General features: G+C 36.4%; 1 protein-coding gene across 10 annotated transcripts in view; it reads left to right on the top strand.

Annotated features, from left to right (window-relative positions):
• The window catches only part of CAPRIN2 (caprin family member 2), a 46,328-nt gene that overhangs the window by 14,270 nt on the left and 17,399 nt on the right, over window positions 1–14,659 (top strand). For all 10 annotated transcript variants that reach the window (XM_034645339.1, XM_034645337.1, XM_034645336.1 and 7 more), the window contains exons 4-9: window positions 770–856; window positions 6,795–7,033; window positions 8,333–8,415; window positions 10,443–10,610; window positions 11,649–11,692; window positions 12,580–13,251. In XM_034645339.1, coding sequence (XP_034501230.1) covers window positions 770–856; window positions 6,795–7,033; window positions 8,333–8,415; window positions 10,443–10,610; window positions 11,649–11,692; window positions 12,580–13,251 — 1,293 coding nt within the window. The remainder of the gene's footprint in view (window positions 1–769; window positions 857–6,794; window positions 7,034–8,332; window positions 8,416–10,442; window positions 10,611–11,648; window positions 11,693–12,579; window positions 13,252–14,659) is intronic.

Here is a 14,659-nt window from a genome sequence, read left to right as displayed (position 1 = left end):
CACCCAGGCGCCCCTAAATTTTTTTTTTTTTTGAAAGACTATTTGAGAGAGAGGGAGAGCTCCTGCATGTGGGGAGGGGTAGAGGGGGAGAACCTTTAAGCAGATTCCCTGCTGAGCATGGAGCCCAAGATGGGGCTTAATCTCATGACCCATGAGATCATAACCTGAGCCAAAACCGAGTCGGATGCTCAACTGACTGAGTCACCTAGGCGCCCCAGATTTCTTGAAGTTGCTTATTCATCTGTGTGATGCTCATTATGCTTCTTGGGTACTATATTTGAGTAGTGAGTGAATATTGACAGAGGAATTCTGTTGGCTTATTGCTCTTAAAAACAGCAAGTCTCTGTGACTTTGCACTTTATAGACAGGAACTCAGCTTTATTATGGCTCAGATTTCTAGTATAAAAATTGAATTTTTATATTTATTTTTAAATTTTTAGATTTTTTTTTAGGGGGGTGAGGGGCCCAGGGAGAGAGAGAATCTCAAGCAGGTGCTCAGTCTCACAACCCTGAGGTCATGACCTGAGCCGAAACCAAGAGTTAGACACTTAACTGACTGAGCCACCTAGATTCCTCTAAAAATTGAATTTTTAAATTTAACTTTATATAACTTCTATTAAATGTTCTTTCTCTCTACTTTTTTGAGTATGTATTGTAAATGGCTAGTTCATAAAGTTTTACGTCTTCTGTTGTTTTTATAGAACACTTATTCTTCTGTATTTGTACTTAGAAGTTAACAGAATTGATGTTTTCTTATCCTACTTGGTAGGAAGCGGTAGAGAAATATGAAGAAGTACTACATAACTTAGAATTTGCCAAGGAACTTCAGAAAACCTTTTCTGGACTGAGCCAGGATGTGAGTATGTTTTCTTTGCTTTTTCTGAAACCACTCTATTGATCTTGAGGAAAATATTAGCGTCCATTAATGATGTTCAGTTACCATCCATCTAATTCCTGCTGATATTTTATTGGGGTTGACAATAGGTAATGTAGAATTAGTGTTTCCAGATTTCTGGAGTCTCAAGAAAACACAAATGTATCTGAATATGAGATACCGTGAATAAAGTATTTGTTCTTTAATGTGCATTCACTGTGGTGTTACAACAATCATTGAAAAGGGGAATAAAAACTGTTTAATGGATACGTTTATGAACAAGATTTTTATTTTTTTAAAGCAGTCATTTTTATTTTGTTTTTTAGAAAGGGAGAGAGGGAGAGGGAGGGGCAGAGGAAGACAGAATATTACGCTCTCATGACCCTGAGGTCATGACCTGAGCCAAAATCAAGAGTTGGACACTTAACCAACTGAGCCACCCAGGCATTCCTATGAAAGAGATTTTAGAATATAGGTTTATAAATTTATATAACATAGGCTTGTAAGTTTAGGATTATTTAACATATTAGGAACAGAATTGGTAAACTTTCTCTTGACACCATGATAGTTACTAACAGGAAGATTTGTAATCGTTGTTAAATAGAGTTAAGTCTGATTTCACAGCTTGTTAGATTCTCAGTGTTGGCAGTATAAACTTTTATCTCTGACAGATTTCGTTAGTAATTAATAGGAAGCCTTAAGCATTCATTAACGAGGTATTCTTTGCTCCTTTAGAATTGTATTAAAAGTCCTTTAAAGATCATATTCTAACAGTTAAGGAAATTTTTTTGTAAATTCATTTCTGTGGTGGGGAACATGCTGCCTAAACGTTTTGGGATATTTATTTATCTATCTTTCTTTCTTTCTCTCTCTCTCTCTTTTTCCTTCCTTTCCTTTTCTTTTTTCTTCCTTTTTTTTTTTTTTTTTTGTAATATTTTATATATTTATTTGAGAGAGAGAGAGACAGAGCATGAGCAGGTCGAGGGGCCCAGGCAGAGAAATAATAAGCTGACTCCCCACAGAGTGTGGAGCCTGATGCAGGGCTCCATCCCAGGACCCTAAGATGATGACCCCAGCCAAAGTCGACGCTTAACTGACTGAGCCACCCAGGTGCCCCTGGGTATTTTCTTCTTGTATGGTGAACTAAAAATTCTCTCTTCCATTCATTGCTCTGGGATCAGAAAACCCCCCCAAACAAAAAAAGCCAACATATCATTTCCAGGCTGAAGACATCTACCGTCTTAATCCTTGTAATATTGTTGCTCTCTCTGGATGTTTGACTTAATTAACTCTTATAAGGTAGTGTGTAAATCTAAAGTAACCTAATATAGATCAATTACTTTCTGTTTTCTGGATAATTCTGTTAATGCAAGTTTAAGATTGGGGTGCCTGGGTGACTCAGTTGGTAGAGCATCTGACTCCATCTCAGGGTCCTGGGTTCAAGCCCCACACTGGGGGTGGAGCCAACTTTAAAACAAAGTCTAAGATGATATTAGTTCTTTTTGCCAACCATAGCATACTTTAACTCAAGTTTACTCATTTATCATTTAATTTTAGTACTTTCTGTGAATTCCACAGTTATTTAAATATTTGTAGGCTGTTTTAGATAAAATACTTTCAAATCAAATTTTTTTCTTATACATGTGTGATTACCCCTCCCATGTTAGATTTATTTGGTTTTGACCCACTTTAAGAAAATATTTCATACCTTTCCTGTGGTTGGATGTTTGGAAGTGTACTTCTATAAAAGTTAAAATTTTCTATTAACTCTCTTTACTCAAAAGTTATTTGATAATTTTAGTTTTTCAGTCAGGTGTTTATTTTTTCAAAGTATGGGTTTTTTTTAATTCTTTTTAGATTTAAGCTTTTTTTTTTAAACAGCTTCCATGTGCCAGGTACTTATGTAAGTTCACTTGATTTTTACAGCAATCTAGGAAATAGATGCATATATGGCACGGTTTTAAAGATAAGAATTCTGATGCTTAGCACAAAAGGGAACTTCTTCAAAATTGTATTGCCAGTAGGTGGTAGAGTATAGGGCCCTAACTGTTTTTTGCTTCTAAAAACCATGTTGTTTATACTAGGACATAGTATCTTTCTATTTACAGGTTCCTCTACGGCTCTTGTGTGGAGGTTAGTTACCACTTCACCAAATTCTATTGATACCCATGAGGTTGTTTTTTTCTCATTTATACTGTGGATTTACTTTCACTTTAGGTGAGGTGTAAAGTACTTTGGAACATGCCTTAATGAATCAAGACTCCAAAGGTGCTTGCTAGTTACCTTCCAACATAGTAATTTTTGGACTTTCCTTTTACTAAAGTATTTCTTTCATCAAACCTCTTCTATGAGAGTCAGTTTTGCAGTGTGTAACATTTTCTTTCCCTTCAAACTAAAGTTGGAAGCCTTTCTGTTCTTCCTAGCTTTATCTCTGTCTTCATGACATGAGCTCTGTCCCTTGGTGGGGATTTATCATTCTAAGAGGGATCAGAAAATTAATTTTATTATTCAGTATGATTTGTTGATATTGGTTTATTTCATGTCTTCTTCCTTCTTTACAAATCAGTCCTCAGCTGAAAGAAGAGAAGAAAATGTAACCTGACTTCTTAGTTTCTACATAAATAAGAAGAAATAGGCTATTGTTAGTAGTTTTCTGATTATGATGTAGGAAACGGCATACTTTCTTACTTGGTACTTGATTGATTCAACAAATATTTGAGGTCCTGTCATCTGTCAGGCTCTGTGCTGGGCACTAGTGATAGATACTGGTAAACAACAGAGATATTGTCCCTGTCATCACAGAGCTGAAACCTAATGGAGATGCAGCTAAATATAAAAAGGTAACCATTGGTACTTTGATAGGGAAGTTCGGGGTATCCTGAGCTGGTCAGAACATCTCCTCCAGCCTTGGAAATGGCTAACCAGTGAGGTAATCATGGGATACAAACTTGAAGATGCCCTAAGCATCAGTTGCATTTCCCTGTACCTTCTTGAAATTGTCCCAAGAGAATCCCACTGTCTTGGAGAGCTAGAATTGCCACCTCTATTCTCTTTCTTCCTCTCAAGCAGAAACTGGGAATCCTGTAGTTTTGGTAAACGTTAATTGGCTTAAGTTCATACTGAGGTCTTGGAAAAAACATTTCTGAGCCTTTGGAATCCTGAAAATATCTTAGTCCACATAACCCCAACCAGTCCTTTGCTCATTATCAAGATTTTACCTTCACCTACTGTCTCTTATCCCTGGTAGTAGCGCAAGTTAAATTTATTAAGTGACTTTCATACCCCCTAGAAAGGAATTAATAATACCGTAATGAATCTTTTCCTGGGGTTTCCTCCCATCTTCATCTGTTAGGATTTATGAACATGTCTTTTGTAGAGTCTTAAATATGATGGCGTATCAAAGTACTTTAACCCCGTATAGGAAAAATGTTCTTTTAGATTTTTGTTTTGTTCTCTTAATCTTCATAACTTGGAAAATATCCAGTAATGATGGAAATAATACAATTAGAAAAACAACTCTGGGGAGAAAAGACATTTTAGGTTTCTTACTGGGAATAGATGGTACTTTTTATAAATTGGTATTTTATAAATGGGAAGAGACTTTTGGGACCCATGTGTTGTGTCAGACTTTAAGGGATTACGTTTTTTTTTAATCCTTTTTTTTAATGTTTTATTTATTAGAGCGTGAGAGCACAAGTAGGGGGAGCAGCAGTAGAGGGAGAGGGAGAAGCAGGCTCTGGCGCCCCAGGGAGTACGGTTCTGAGCTTTAGAGTAGACTCAGGGTTGCTCAATCTACATACACTTTTATTTGATGGAAAATTTGTGTTCTGCTAACTATCCATATATGCTTGGTTACCTAAATACTAAAAAATACAGCTACATACAGACTGATGAACTATTATGAAAACCTTTTTTTTTTTTTTAAAGATTTTATTTATTTGTCAGAGCACAAGCAGCGGGAGTTGCAGGCAGAGGGAGAAGCAGGCTCCCTGCTGAGTAAGCAGCCTGATGTGGGACTTGATCCCAGGATTCTTTTTTATTTTTTATTTTTTATATTAATGATTTTTTTTATTATATTATGTTAATCACCATACAGTACATCCCCGGATTCCGATGTAAAGTTCGATGCTTCATTAGTTGCGTATAACACCCAGTGCACCATGCAATATGTGCCCCCCTTACTACCCATCACCAGACTATCCCATTCCCCCACCCCCCTCCCCTCTGAAGTCTTCAGTTTGTTTCTCAGTCCATAGTCTCTCATGTTTCATTCCCCCTTCTGATTACCCCCCTTTTCTTTATCCCTTTCTTCCCCTACCGATCCTCCTAGTTCTTATGTTCCATAGATGAGAGAAATCATATGATAATTGTCTTTCTCTGCTTGACTTATTTCACTTAGCATTATCTCCTCCAGTGCCGTCCATGTTGCAGCAAATGTTGAGAATTCGTTCTTTCTGATAGCTGAGTAATATTCCATTGTATATATGGACCACAGCTTCTTAATCCAGTCATCTGTTGAAGGGCATCTCGGCTCCTTCCATGATTTAGCTATTGTGGACAATGCAGCTATGAACATTGGGGTGCATATGGCCCTTCTCTTCACTACGTCTGTATCTTTGGGGTAAACACCCAGTAGTGCAATGGCTGGGTCATAGGGTAGTTCAATTTTTAACTTTTTAAGGGACTTCCACACTGTTTTCCAGAGTGGCTGTACCAACTTGCATTCCCACCAACAATGTAGGAGTGATCCCAGGATTCTGAGATCATGACCCAAGCTGAAGGCAGATGCTTAACTGACTGAGTCACCTAGGCCTCCTGAAAATATCCCTTAATTTTATTTATTTATTTATTTATTTATTTATTTATCCCTTAATTTAAAAAATATCTCTTAATTTTACTTAAAACTATTTGCTGTGGGGGCGCCTGGGTGGCACAGCGGTTAAGCGTCTGCCTTCGGCTCAGGGCGTGATCCCAGCATTCTGGGATCGAGCCCCACATCAGGCTCCTCTGCTAGAGGCCTGCTTCTTCCTCTCCCACTTCCCCTGCTTGTGTTCCCTCTCTCGCTGGCTGTCTCTATCTCTGTCGAATAAATAAATAAAATCTTAAAACAAACAAACAATTTGCTGTGGATGTTTTTTAGCATTATGCTTGTAAGACATTTTATTTGCTTGGTTTTCAGTTCCTTATGCTTTAGCTAGTTTTCTTTGGTTTGTTGAAAATTGACCATTTTAGTTGAAATATTCTTCTCCTAGAACAAGAAATTTAAAAAACAAAACCAAAAACTTCAAAACCTGGGGCGCCTGGGTGGCACAGCGGTTAAGCATCTGCCTTCGGCTCAGGGCGTGATCCCGGCGTTATGGGATCGAGCCCCACGTCAGGCTCCTCCACTATGAGCCTGCTTCTTCCTCTCCCACTCCCCCTGCTTTTGTTCCCTCTCTCGCTGGCTGTCTCTATCTCTGTCAAATAAATAAATAAAATCTTTAAAAAAAAAAAAAAACAAAAAAAAACAAACAAAAAAACTTCAAAACCAAACTGAAGCATTTTCTTACGATCTTTGGCCTAAAAAAGGCTTGATATACATAAATATGGAAAAGTTAAATTTTGGGATTAATATGTATATCAGTGATAGGTACTTTGTTTCTTATCATGGTATTACCAGAAGTACTAAATACAGCCTGGAGTTGGGAGATATTTGGACTTTCTGAGCTCCGGTTACCTGAGACATACCACCTTATTACTCAGTCCCTTCCTCAACTGAAAAGGAAAGGGATTAAATGAACCTGTCAGTTTCATAGTTTTTATATATACGTGAGATACATCATCTAATCTCAGCTCTTTGGGATTAGACTTTTGTGGACTCTGAATTGCTAATATGGGGAAGTAGAGAGTTGTCAATTTAAATTAGCATTTGTTTTAACAGCTACTTAAAGCGCAGAAGAAGGCCCAGAGAAGGGAGCACATGCTAAAACTTGAGGCTGAGAAGAAAAAACTTCGTACTATACTTCAAGTTCAGTATGTATTACAGAACTTGACACAGGAACATGTGCAGAAGGATTTCAAAGGGGGCTTGAATGGTGCAGTGTATTTGCCTTTAAAAGAACTTGACTACCTCATTAAATTTTCAAAACTGACCTGCCCTGAAAGAAATGAAAGTCTGAGGTAAGCTAATGAAAATATTTTCCTAAAAGAGAACATAAAACATTTTAGCACAGTTTTTTAGTTTCATATAGAGTATGTATGTATACACACACACACATAATAACATATGTATTACAGCGTATATAGAGAGACCGAGAAAGAGAAATTAAGAAAGCATTCATTTGATTGACCATGGGAAACATTGGCCAGACCAGACTGTGACAGTGTTGATAGGCTGCCTAGAAGGAAAGTCAATTTGAATGATCTCATGAATGTGCTTTTTTTATTGGAACATTGATTTAAAAAATGTCTGATCCAGTTTTGCCTCTGTACAAGTATTTTTTTTTTTTTTTTACCTCTGTGCAAGTATTAACCATAAACTGATTATGTATTATACTTAAAGTTTTTATCTCAGGCTGTTGTATTACCTGAGAGTCTTTGCCTTTTTACTACTGCTGTACTTAAGTGGAGGTAAATAAAATTTAACTTGGCCAGTATCATTAAACTTTCAGACTGAGAATTATTTGGTGGTCTTCTTACGCTGTGAATAAATACTGAGAAGCAAATCTAATAATTTAAGAGACAAAATCAGCAAATTGAGGCTATCCAGTTTATCCCCCCATAGTTATCCATTTGCTGGTTTTGGCTTGATGGAGGAACTCAGCTAATGAACAGATCCCTGTGCTTCTCCTTTGTTAGATATAGGTCCTTCCAGTGTTGTGTCTCTTGGGCTTGCTAAAGCACAGTCAGATTTCAGTTGTTACTGGAAATTAGTCCTGTATCGGGAAAAAACCTAATAAAACTTAATTTTAACCTATATATAGCCATATATATTTTGTTATTTCCATTCTGATAGTCTAGTCCATCATCATTATCTATGTGGCTGTTTCCTTACTTCACTTTGATGGATTTAGGGAGTGTAGCTTACTTTAATATGTTTAGGTGAAATATAATTTGGAAAATAAACTCCTGTCTTTAAAGTGAAATGTAGCTCTTAATATTGCCATTCCACTGTTATCTAGGACATATACTTGATGAGTTTTTAAACTCTTTTTTTTCTATTCTTTAATAGTTCTATGTGGTAAAATATTTTAGTTGTTTCAAGAGAAAATGCTTATATTTGAAATCCCTAACTGGGCATCTAGTTGTCTTTTATAAAATTCGAACTTTTCGTTTTGAGAGAGTAAGAAGACAGTTAACATTGAATGTTTTGACTGTTGATGAGTTGTACTGTATAAACTGTATTGCTCCATATAGATGTGTATATATATGTATGTACCTCTAAAGCTACTTTGTTCTGCTGCTGCTTTTCCTTGTCAGTGTTGAAGACCAGATGGAGCAGTCATCCTTGTACTTTTGGGACCTTTTGGAAGGTAGTGAGAAAGCAGTGGTAGGAACGACATGTGAGTTTCTCTACTCTGGACTTATGCAGTAAATACTAGACTTTATGTTTAGAAGTTTAGGACTCTCTTGTTTGTTGTTCGTTTGTTTTGATATTGAGGGCTGAAATGTGTCAGTCCATTAGAACTTAACATGTCTGGCGATACTATAACATTGGGAGAATGATCTCTGTTTAGTTCTGTTAAAAGCAGCTATTGTATAATTGTTCTCACTAAAATGGAACCCAGGGAGAGTTTTGAAGTAGCAAGTCACTATGATTTGGGAATAAGAGCTAAATACTCATACTGGCTCGACCATTTTGGGGTTCAGTTCTCTGCATGATAGTACTTGTTCTATTTAGGAATCTTAAATCCACACATTGTTAATAGCAAGGCTTATCTACTGGATGTGTCTAAAAAAATATGAATGATATGGGTACATAGTTTATTGAAACGTTGTCTATCGATCTGGAAATGATCTGGAGAGAAAGTCCTTTGGGCTTCCTAAATAGACTTTGGCCAAATGATCAAGTAAAAATGGACATGAAGTACACAGTTTTGTGTACTGGCTTAGGATAATGAAAACACTAGAAGCTAGTAAAACATTTTGTTGCTCATGATTGCTTCCTTTTGAAAAATATCTAAGTATGCAGTATAACTATCTCAAAATTTCTAAGTCCTTTCAAGTTTAAATCATAGAAATTTTTTTCTGGGTTAGAATGCAAAATGATACAAATAACTTTGGGACATAGTTTGGCAGTTTCTTATAAAATTAAGTGTATGCTTACTATGTGACCAAGCAATTAAACTTCTAGTACCCAAGAGAATTGTAAACATACATTCACATAAGTACTTGTACATGAATGTTCATATCAGCTTTATTAATGACAGCCCCAGACTGAACACAGCCTAGATGTACATCAACTGGTAAAAATTGATAAATCAAATTTGGTATATCCATACAGTAGAATCTACTCAATAATACAAAAGGAATGAACTATTGATACATGAAACAACATAGATGTGAATCACAAAATAATTATGCTGAGTGAAAGATGCCAGATCAAAAAATGAGTATATACTATATGGTTCCATTTATGTGGAATTCTAGAAAAGACATAACTAGAATAATAGCAGGTCAGTGGTTCCCACGGTGTGGGTGGAAGGGATTGATAGGGGCATGAGGGAACTTTTGAGTTGATGAAAATGTTTTATATCCTGGTTCTGGTGGGAGTAATGTGGCTATGTATCTGTTAAAAATTTATGCTTAAAATGACTTGACTTTGTTTTTGTAAATTACACCTCAAAATTGATTTAAAAAAGAATCTATGTCATAGTACTCCTGTGAAAGAAATAATAGACCCAGATCAAGTATGGATAGTCTGTTTAATTTGGGAATTATGTTTTTAGTGGATATTAAAAATGAAATAGACTTTCAGATCTGTTTATGGTACAGCGAATTCAATCATTTTAAGATTTTTCTTACCAAATGGTGATATGCTAGGAGTCACAGAGAGCATAATTCAAGAGTAAAATCTTTATCATGGGATTTTGCAATTTAAAAATCCTTTAGAGATTGTCCAAGATAGGGTTTTCTAATGGTTATGTTTGAAGAGCTTTTATTCTCTAAGATCTTAATTACTTGGAGGATAGAGTAATTGTTAGTTGTGAGGTCTCAGGGACAGATAGGAGAAACAGCTTTTCTGTCAGCTCGGAATAGATGTGTGCTTTTGTAACCTGTTAGTCTTTGATTAGGGTCTCTGATTTTAGCCATTTTTCAAATGATGGAAGTGGAGGCCCAGAGAAAGTTAAGTGACTGGCTAAACTTTAGGATTCTGGTTCTTTAAAGTTTATTTTGATTGACCATGACACAAAGATGGACTGCATATTCACTCTGCAAGCAAGGTACTGAGCAGTTCTTTGAATTCCCCCAACGTAGGATATTATGATATACTATAACTAGGATAAAATTATATTAGGATTTCTGTTCCAAATAATTTCAATGAACTATTAGGTTATGTGATAACTAAGTCTTAATCACTCTTTCTTAGACAAACACATGAAAGATCTGCTGTCTAAATTGCTGAACTCAGGCTATTTTGAGAGTATCCCAGTCCCAAAAAATGCTAAGGAGAAAGAAGTATCATTGGAGGAAGAAATGCTAATAAAATCAGAGAAGAAAAAACAATTATTGAAAACTGAATCTGTCAAAGAGTCAGGTTTGTTGTGATCTCAGAAATTCTTTATAGTGGTTGCATTTTTAATAGTTAAACAAAATGAGTCAAATCATTGTAAAAGGGTTGCCTTATTTTGATACGTTAATTTCCTCATGCATGGAAATCTTTACTTGGCAGCAGGATAAGGTTAGGTTTGGTATATGTCTGTAGGCTCTATTACTGTATTTATGGAGTGAACCTTAAGAGAAACATAAGGTTATTCCTTGTTACAAGAGAATACACTGTTCAAATGAGACCTTTATGGAATTTGAATGGATCTCTTTGTTAAATTGTCAGTAAGATAATTCCATTTAAAATTGTTGTTTAAAATGCTCATAGTAGAATTCAAAATAGTAGTAGAATGGAATATAAATAATCTTAGGTTAATATATGCGGATAAAGTGTGCCATAGTCAGTAAAAGAAATAAACTTTTCAAAATTCCACTTTACTGGGGGGAAGAGACACTTGAGTCAGTGGCATTTTTGTTACTGTTTTTTTGGGACTCTGTTTATTTAAAACATATCACTTCTATGTAGTTAGTCCAGGGTAGGGTTCCAGTAGCCTCTACTGGCATGATTCAAGTTATTTCTCATGTTTACTTTCTATTAGTTCTTAACACTAAGTCTAATGCTTCAGTGTCTCCATTCCCTTACCACCTTCCATTCCTAAACTGGCTTTTAGGAGGCCTTTAAGGCCTCTGTTTCAAGCTGAGATGACTAATTTTTACCCCATGGCCTGGAGCTGTAGTGTCAACTTGAAAGGAGCTGTATTATTTTCAACTAAAGATCAGTTTATAACTGGAACTTGACTTTGGAAAAGTGGCATTGAAGGAGAGCTGCTAGTTTCAGCTAGTTTCAGACCACGGGCTTTTGACCAACAAGCAATAGTGGGGATTACTCCTGCCATGAATATATTTCACTATACTATCCTTTTTCTCTTACTCTTCTGAAATATTAGAATAAATTACAGTTTTACTCAGCCTAAAAACATGTGGTTTATTTAGTATTTATTTAATACTCAAGGGAGTATTATCTTTCCAGAGTCTCTCATGGAACTTGCACAGCCAGAGATACAACCCCAAGAGGTAAGTTTCTGAAAGGTAATTTGCTGGTTTTGGTTTTTGAGACTTTGTATAGTGTGTTTAGGAGCTGAGGCTCTGGAACTAGATATCTGAAGCTTGAATCCCAGTGTTGTAGGCTTACTAGTTTAGTGACTTTGGGTAAGAGGTCTAGCCCAGCTGTGTCTGTTATCATATATAAAATGGGGATCATAGTAATGCCTGCCTCATGTTACTGTGAGGATTGAAGGGGTTCGGTTCTAAATTGCTTAGAATTTGGCTTGGTGCACATTAAGCGCTCAAGTGTTAGCTGCTGTTCTTGGCCCTTGTGTTAGAATTTAAAGATGGGTAGGATTTTGCTTTTTGTCAGAATTACTCACATTGGTAATTATTTGTTCTCTTTCTGAAGTGACATTAAAATTCTTGAAAGCTGAAAAGAACTGAAGAGTCAGTCACAGTATGATTGATACATAATAGAAATAAAGAAAAGGCTGGTAATTCAGGAAACATAAGGCTTAAGGTTAAATAGTGTAAATGGGTGTAATTGAACTATCCTCTGCCTTAACAGTTTAGGGAGTCAGGTGGGCAGAGTGGTCTAAGGTTGGCAGAGGCAGAATAACCTTGGTAAAAGAGCCTGAATCAAGCAAACGTGGCACTGGGATGTGCAGTTCTACTAGTTTTAGGTGGTCACGTATACAGATTGCTGCTTTTGAAGTATCAAAGGTGGTATTTCTGTTAATTGAGAGAAAGGGAATGGACAAAGAAGATGGTCTTTTCAAGTAGGATAAGGACAGACGTTTCCTGTTAGCATAGTGACTCAGACCAACGGACGTAGGAATGCTAAACAGAAATCAGTGTTCCCCTCAAGGTCTTTTAAAGATTCTGTGACTCAAGCACGTTTTTTTCTCTGCTAGTTTCTTAACAGACGCTACATGACAGAGGTAGATTATTCAAGCAAACAAGATGAAGAGCAATCTTGGGAAGCAGATTATGCTAGAAAACCAAATCTCCCTAAATGTTGGGATATGCTTACTGAACCAGATGGTCAGGAGAAGAAACAGGAATCCTTCAAGTCCTGGGAGCCGTCTGTTAAGCACCAGGAGGTATCAAAGCCTGCAGTTTCCTTAGAACAGAGGAAACAAGATCCAAAACTCAGGTCCACTCTACAGGAAGAGCAGAAGAAGCAGGATGTCTCCAAACCCAAGTCAGCTCCTAGCCAGTGGAAGCAAGAAGCTCCTAAATCCAAAACAGGATATATTCAAGAAGAACAGAAGAAGCAGGAGACACCAAAGCCTTGGCCGGTTCAGCTGCAGAAAGAACAGGATCCAAAGAAGCAATCTCCAAAGTCTTGGACACCTTCTGTGCAGAATGAACAGGACATCAAGTCATGGACCACTACCATGTGTGAAGACCAGGATTCAAGACAGCAAGAGACTCCAAAATCCTGGGAAAACAATATTGAGAGTCAAAAACACCCTTTAACACCACAATCACAGATTTCTCCAAAGTCCTGGGGGGTAGCTCCAGCAAGCCTCATACCAAATGACCAGCTCCTGCCCAGGAAGTTTAATACAGAACCCAAAGATGTGAGTTTGTATCAGTCTGCTTTGGTCAATATAGGCATAAATAAGGACTTGTAATAATTATTTAGTCCTAAATCTGCAAAACCCATGTTAAATTAATGTATAAAGTATTTCACTTTACTCTTTCATGCGTAATTTATTGTTTTCCCTAGAAAATTGGAAGTAGACATAGTCTGTGTTTTGAGCCTAACCTTAGATGAAATTTCCAGTTAAAATATACTGTTCGAATTCCATAATTTTAATGACATGGTATGACGTAAAAATAGTGAATGGTTTGGACAAGACCATAATGTGAATAAGTGAGAAAAGTAAATGCATGTCACAGGATGAGGGTCTTATTTTACTCTATTTCACTCATTATCTTCCACCTGGCACACAGATGACTTTCTGACAGAAGTTGTGTTTCTCTGTGTTTTCTTGCTTCTCTTTCACTCATTTGTAATCGCTCAGATTAGCCTGTACTCTTCGGTGGTTTCGTGGTTGCAGATATTCCAGAAGGTGGGATAGGATGTGAATTAGATCGCTACTTCTGTTTCAAGATGAGAATTTTCTGGAGATAGAAACTATAGACTTTAAATAATCTGTAACTAGGTTTTGGAGTATGAGATTTAGTTCAAATATAATACCTAATTCTGTTAATGATAAATAAGCTATTTCAGGAAGATAAGGTGGATTATAATGAATAATCCTTGGATGTGCTACTTAGTTCATTAAGTTACAAGTTACTTACCCCTATTTAAATGCAAACTTGTTACAAGCTTGTTTGCTAAGAAATATGAACTTATGTCTTATTTCATTAACCAGATATCACACAACAGTAGTTGTAATATATTTTGAGAAACTTATTTTAGAAAACCAATTTAATATCTCAGTAAAGCTGTTTTAAAAAACCCAATTTAAAATTCCATTAGGTATTGCAGTGCTGAGCTTTTTTTTTTTACCATACCAGAATATTATGCTATTTGTTGAATAATATTTAAAATTAGGAGTGCTTAGTTGGAAAGGCCAGAACTCATTTAATCTGCTTTTATGGTACCGATGACATTATATTGAAGTTGCAGGGCCTTGCAGTGTCTGAGAGGACACTTTCTGTACAGTACACTATCTTTCTATCTGTCTTACAATCTCGGCCATCTAGAACATGACTAGGTACGGTCAAGGGTAAAATAGAGTTCAAAGCTAAAAGACTAGATAACGTGAAATTAATCACTAAAGCTCGTACTTTTCTCCTAAGAGTCTTTCATATATTCACTTAGGGTCTGTTAACTCTTATTTTATGACACTTTTGACAGGCTTAGCTGTGTGACTTCCGAGTGAATTAGAAGGTGGGGAAGAGCTTGGTATGGGAGGCACACTGGCAGCTGTAAGAAGTTAACTATATAAGCATTAGATCTTTCAGGGTATACAGCAT

This window comes from Ailuropoda melanoleuca, chromosome 16, assembly GCF_002007445.2.
Source record: "Ailuropoda melanoleuca isolate Jingjing chromosome 16, ASM200744v2, whole genome shotgun sequence".
Lineage (NCBI taxonomy): Eukaryota > Metazoa > Chordata > Mammalia > Carnivora > Ursidae > Ailuropoda > Ailuropoda melanoleuca.
This window is presented reverse-complemented; position numbering and strand designations above follow the sequence as displayed.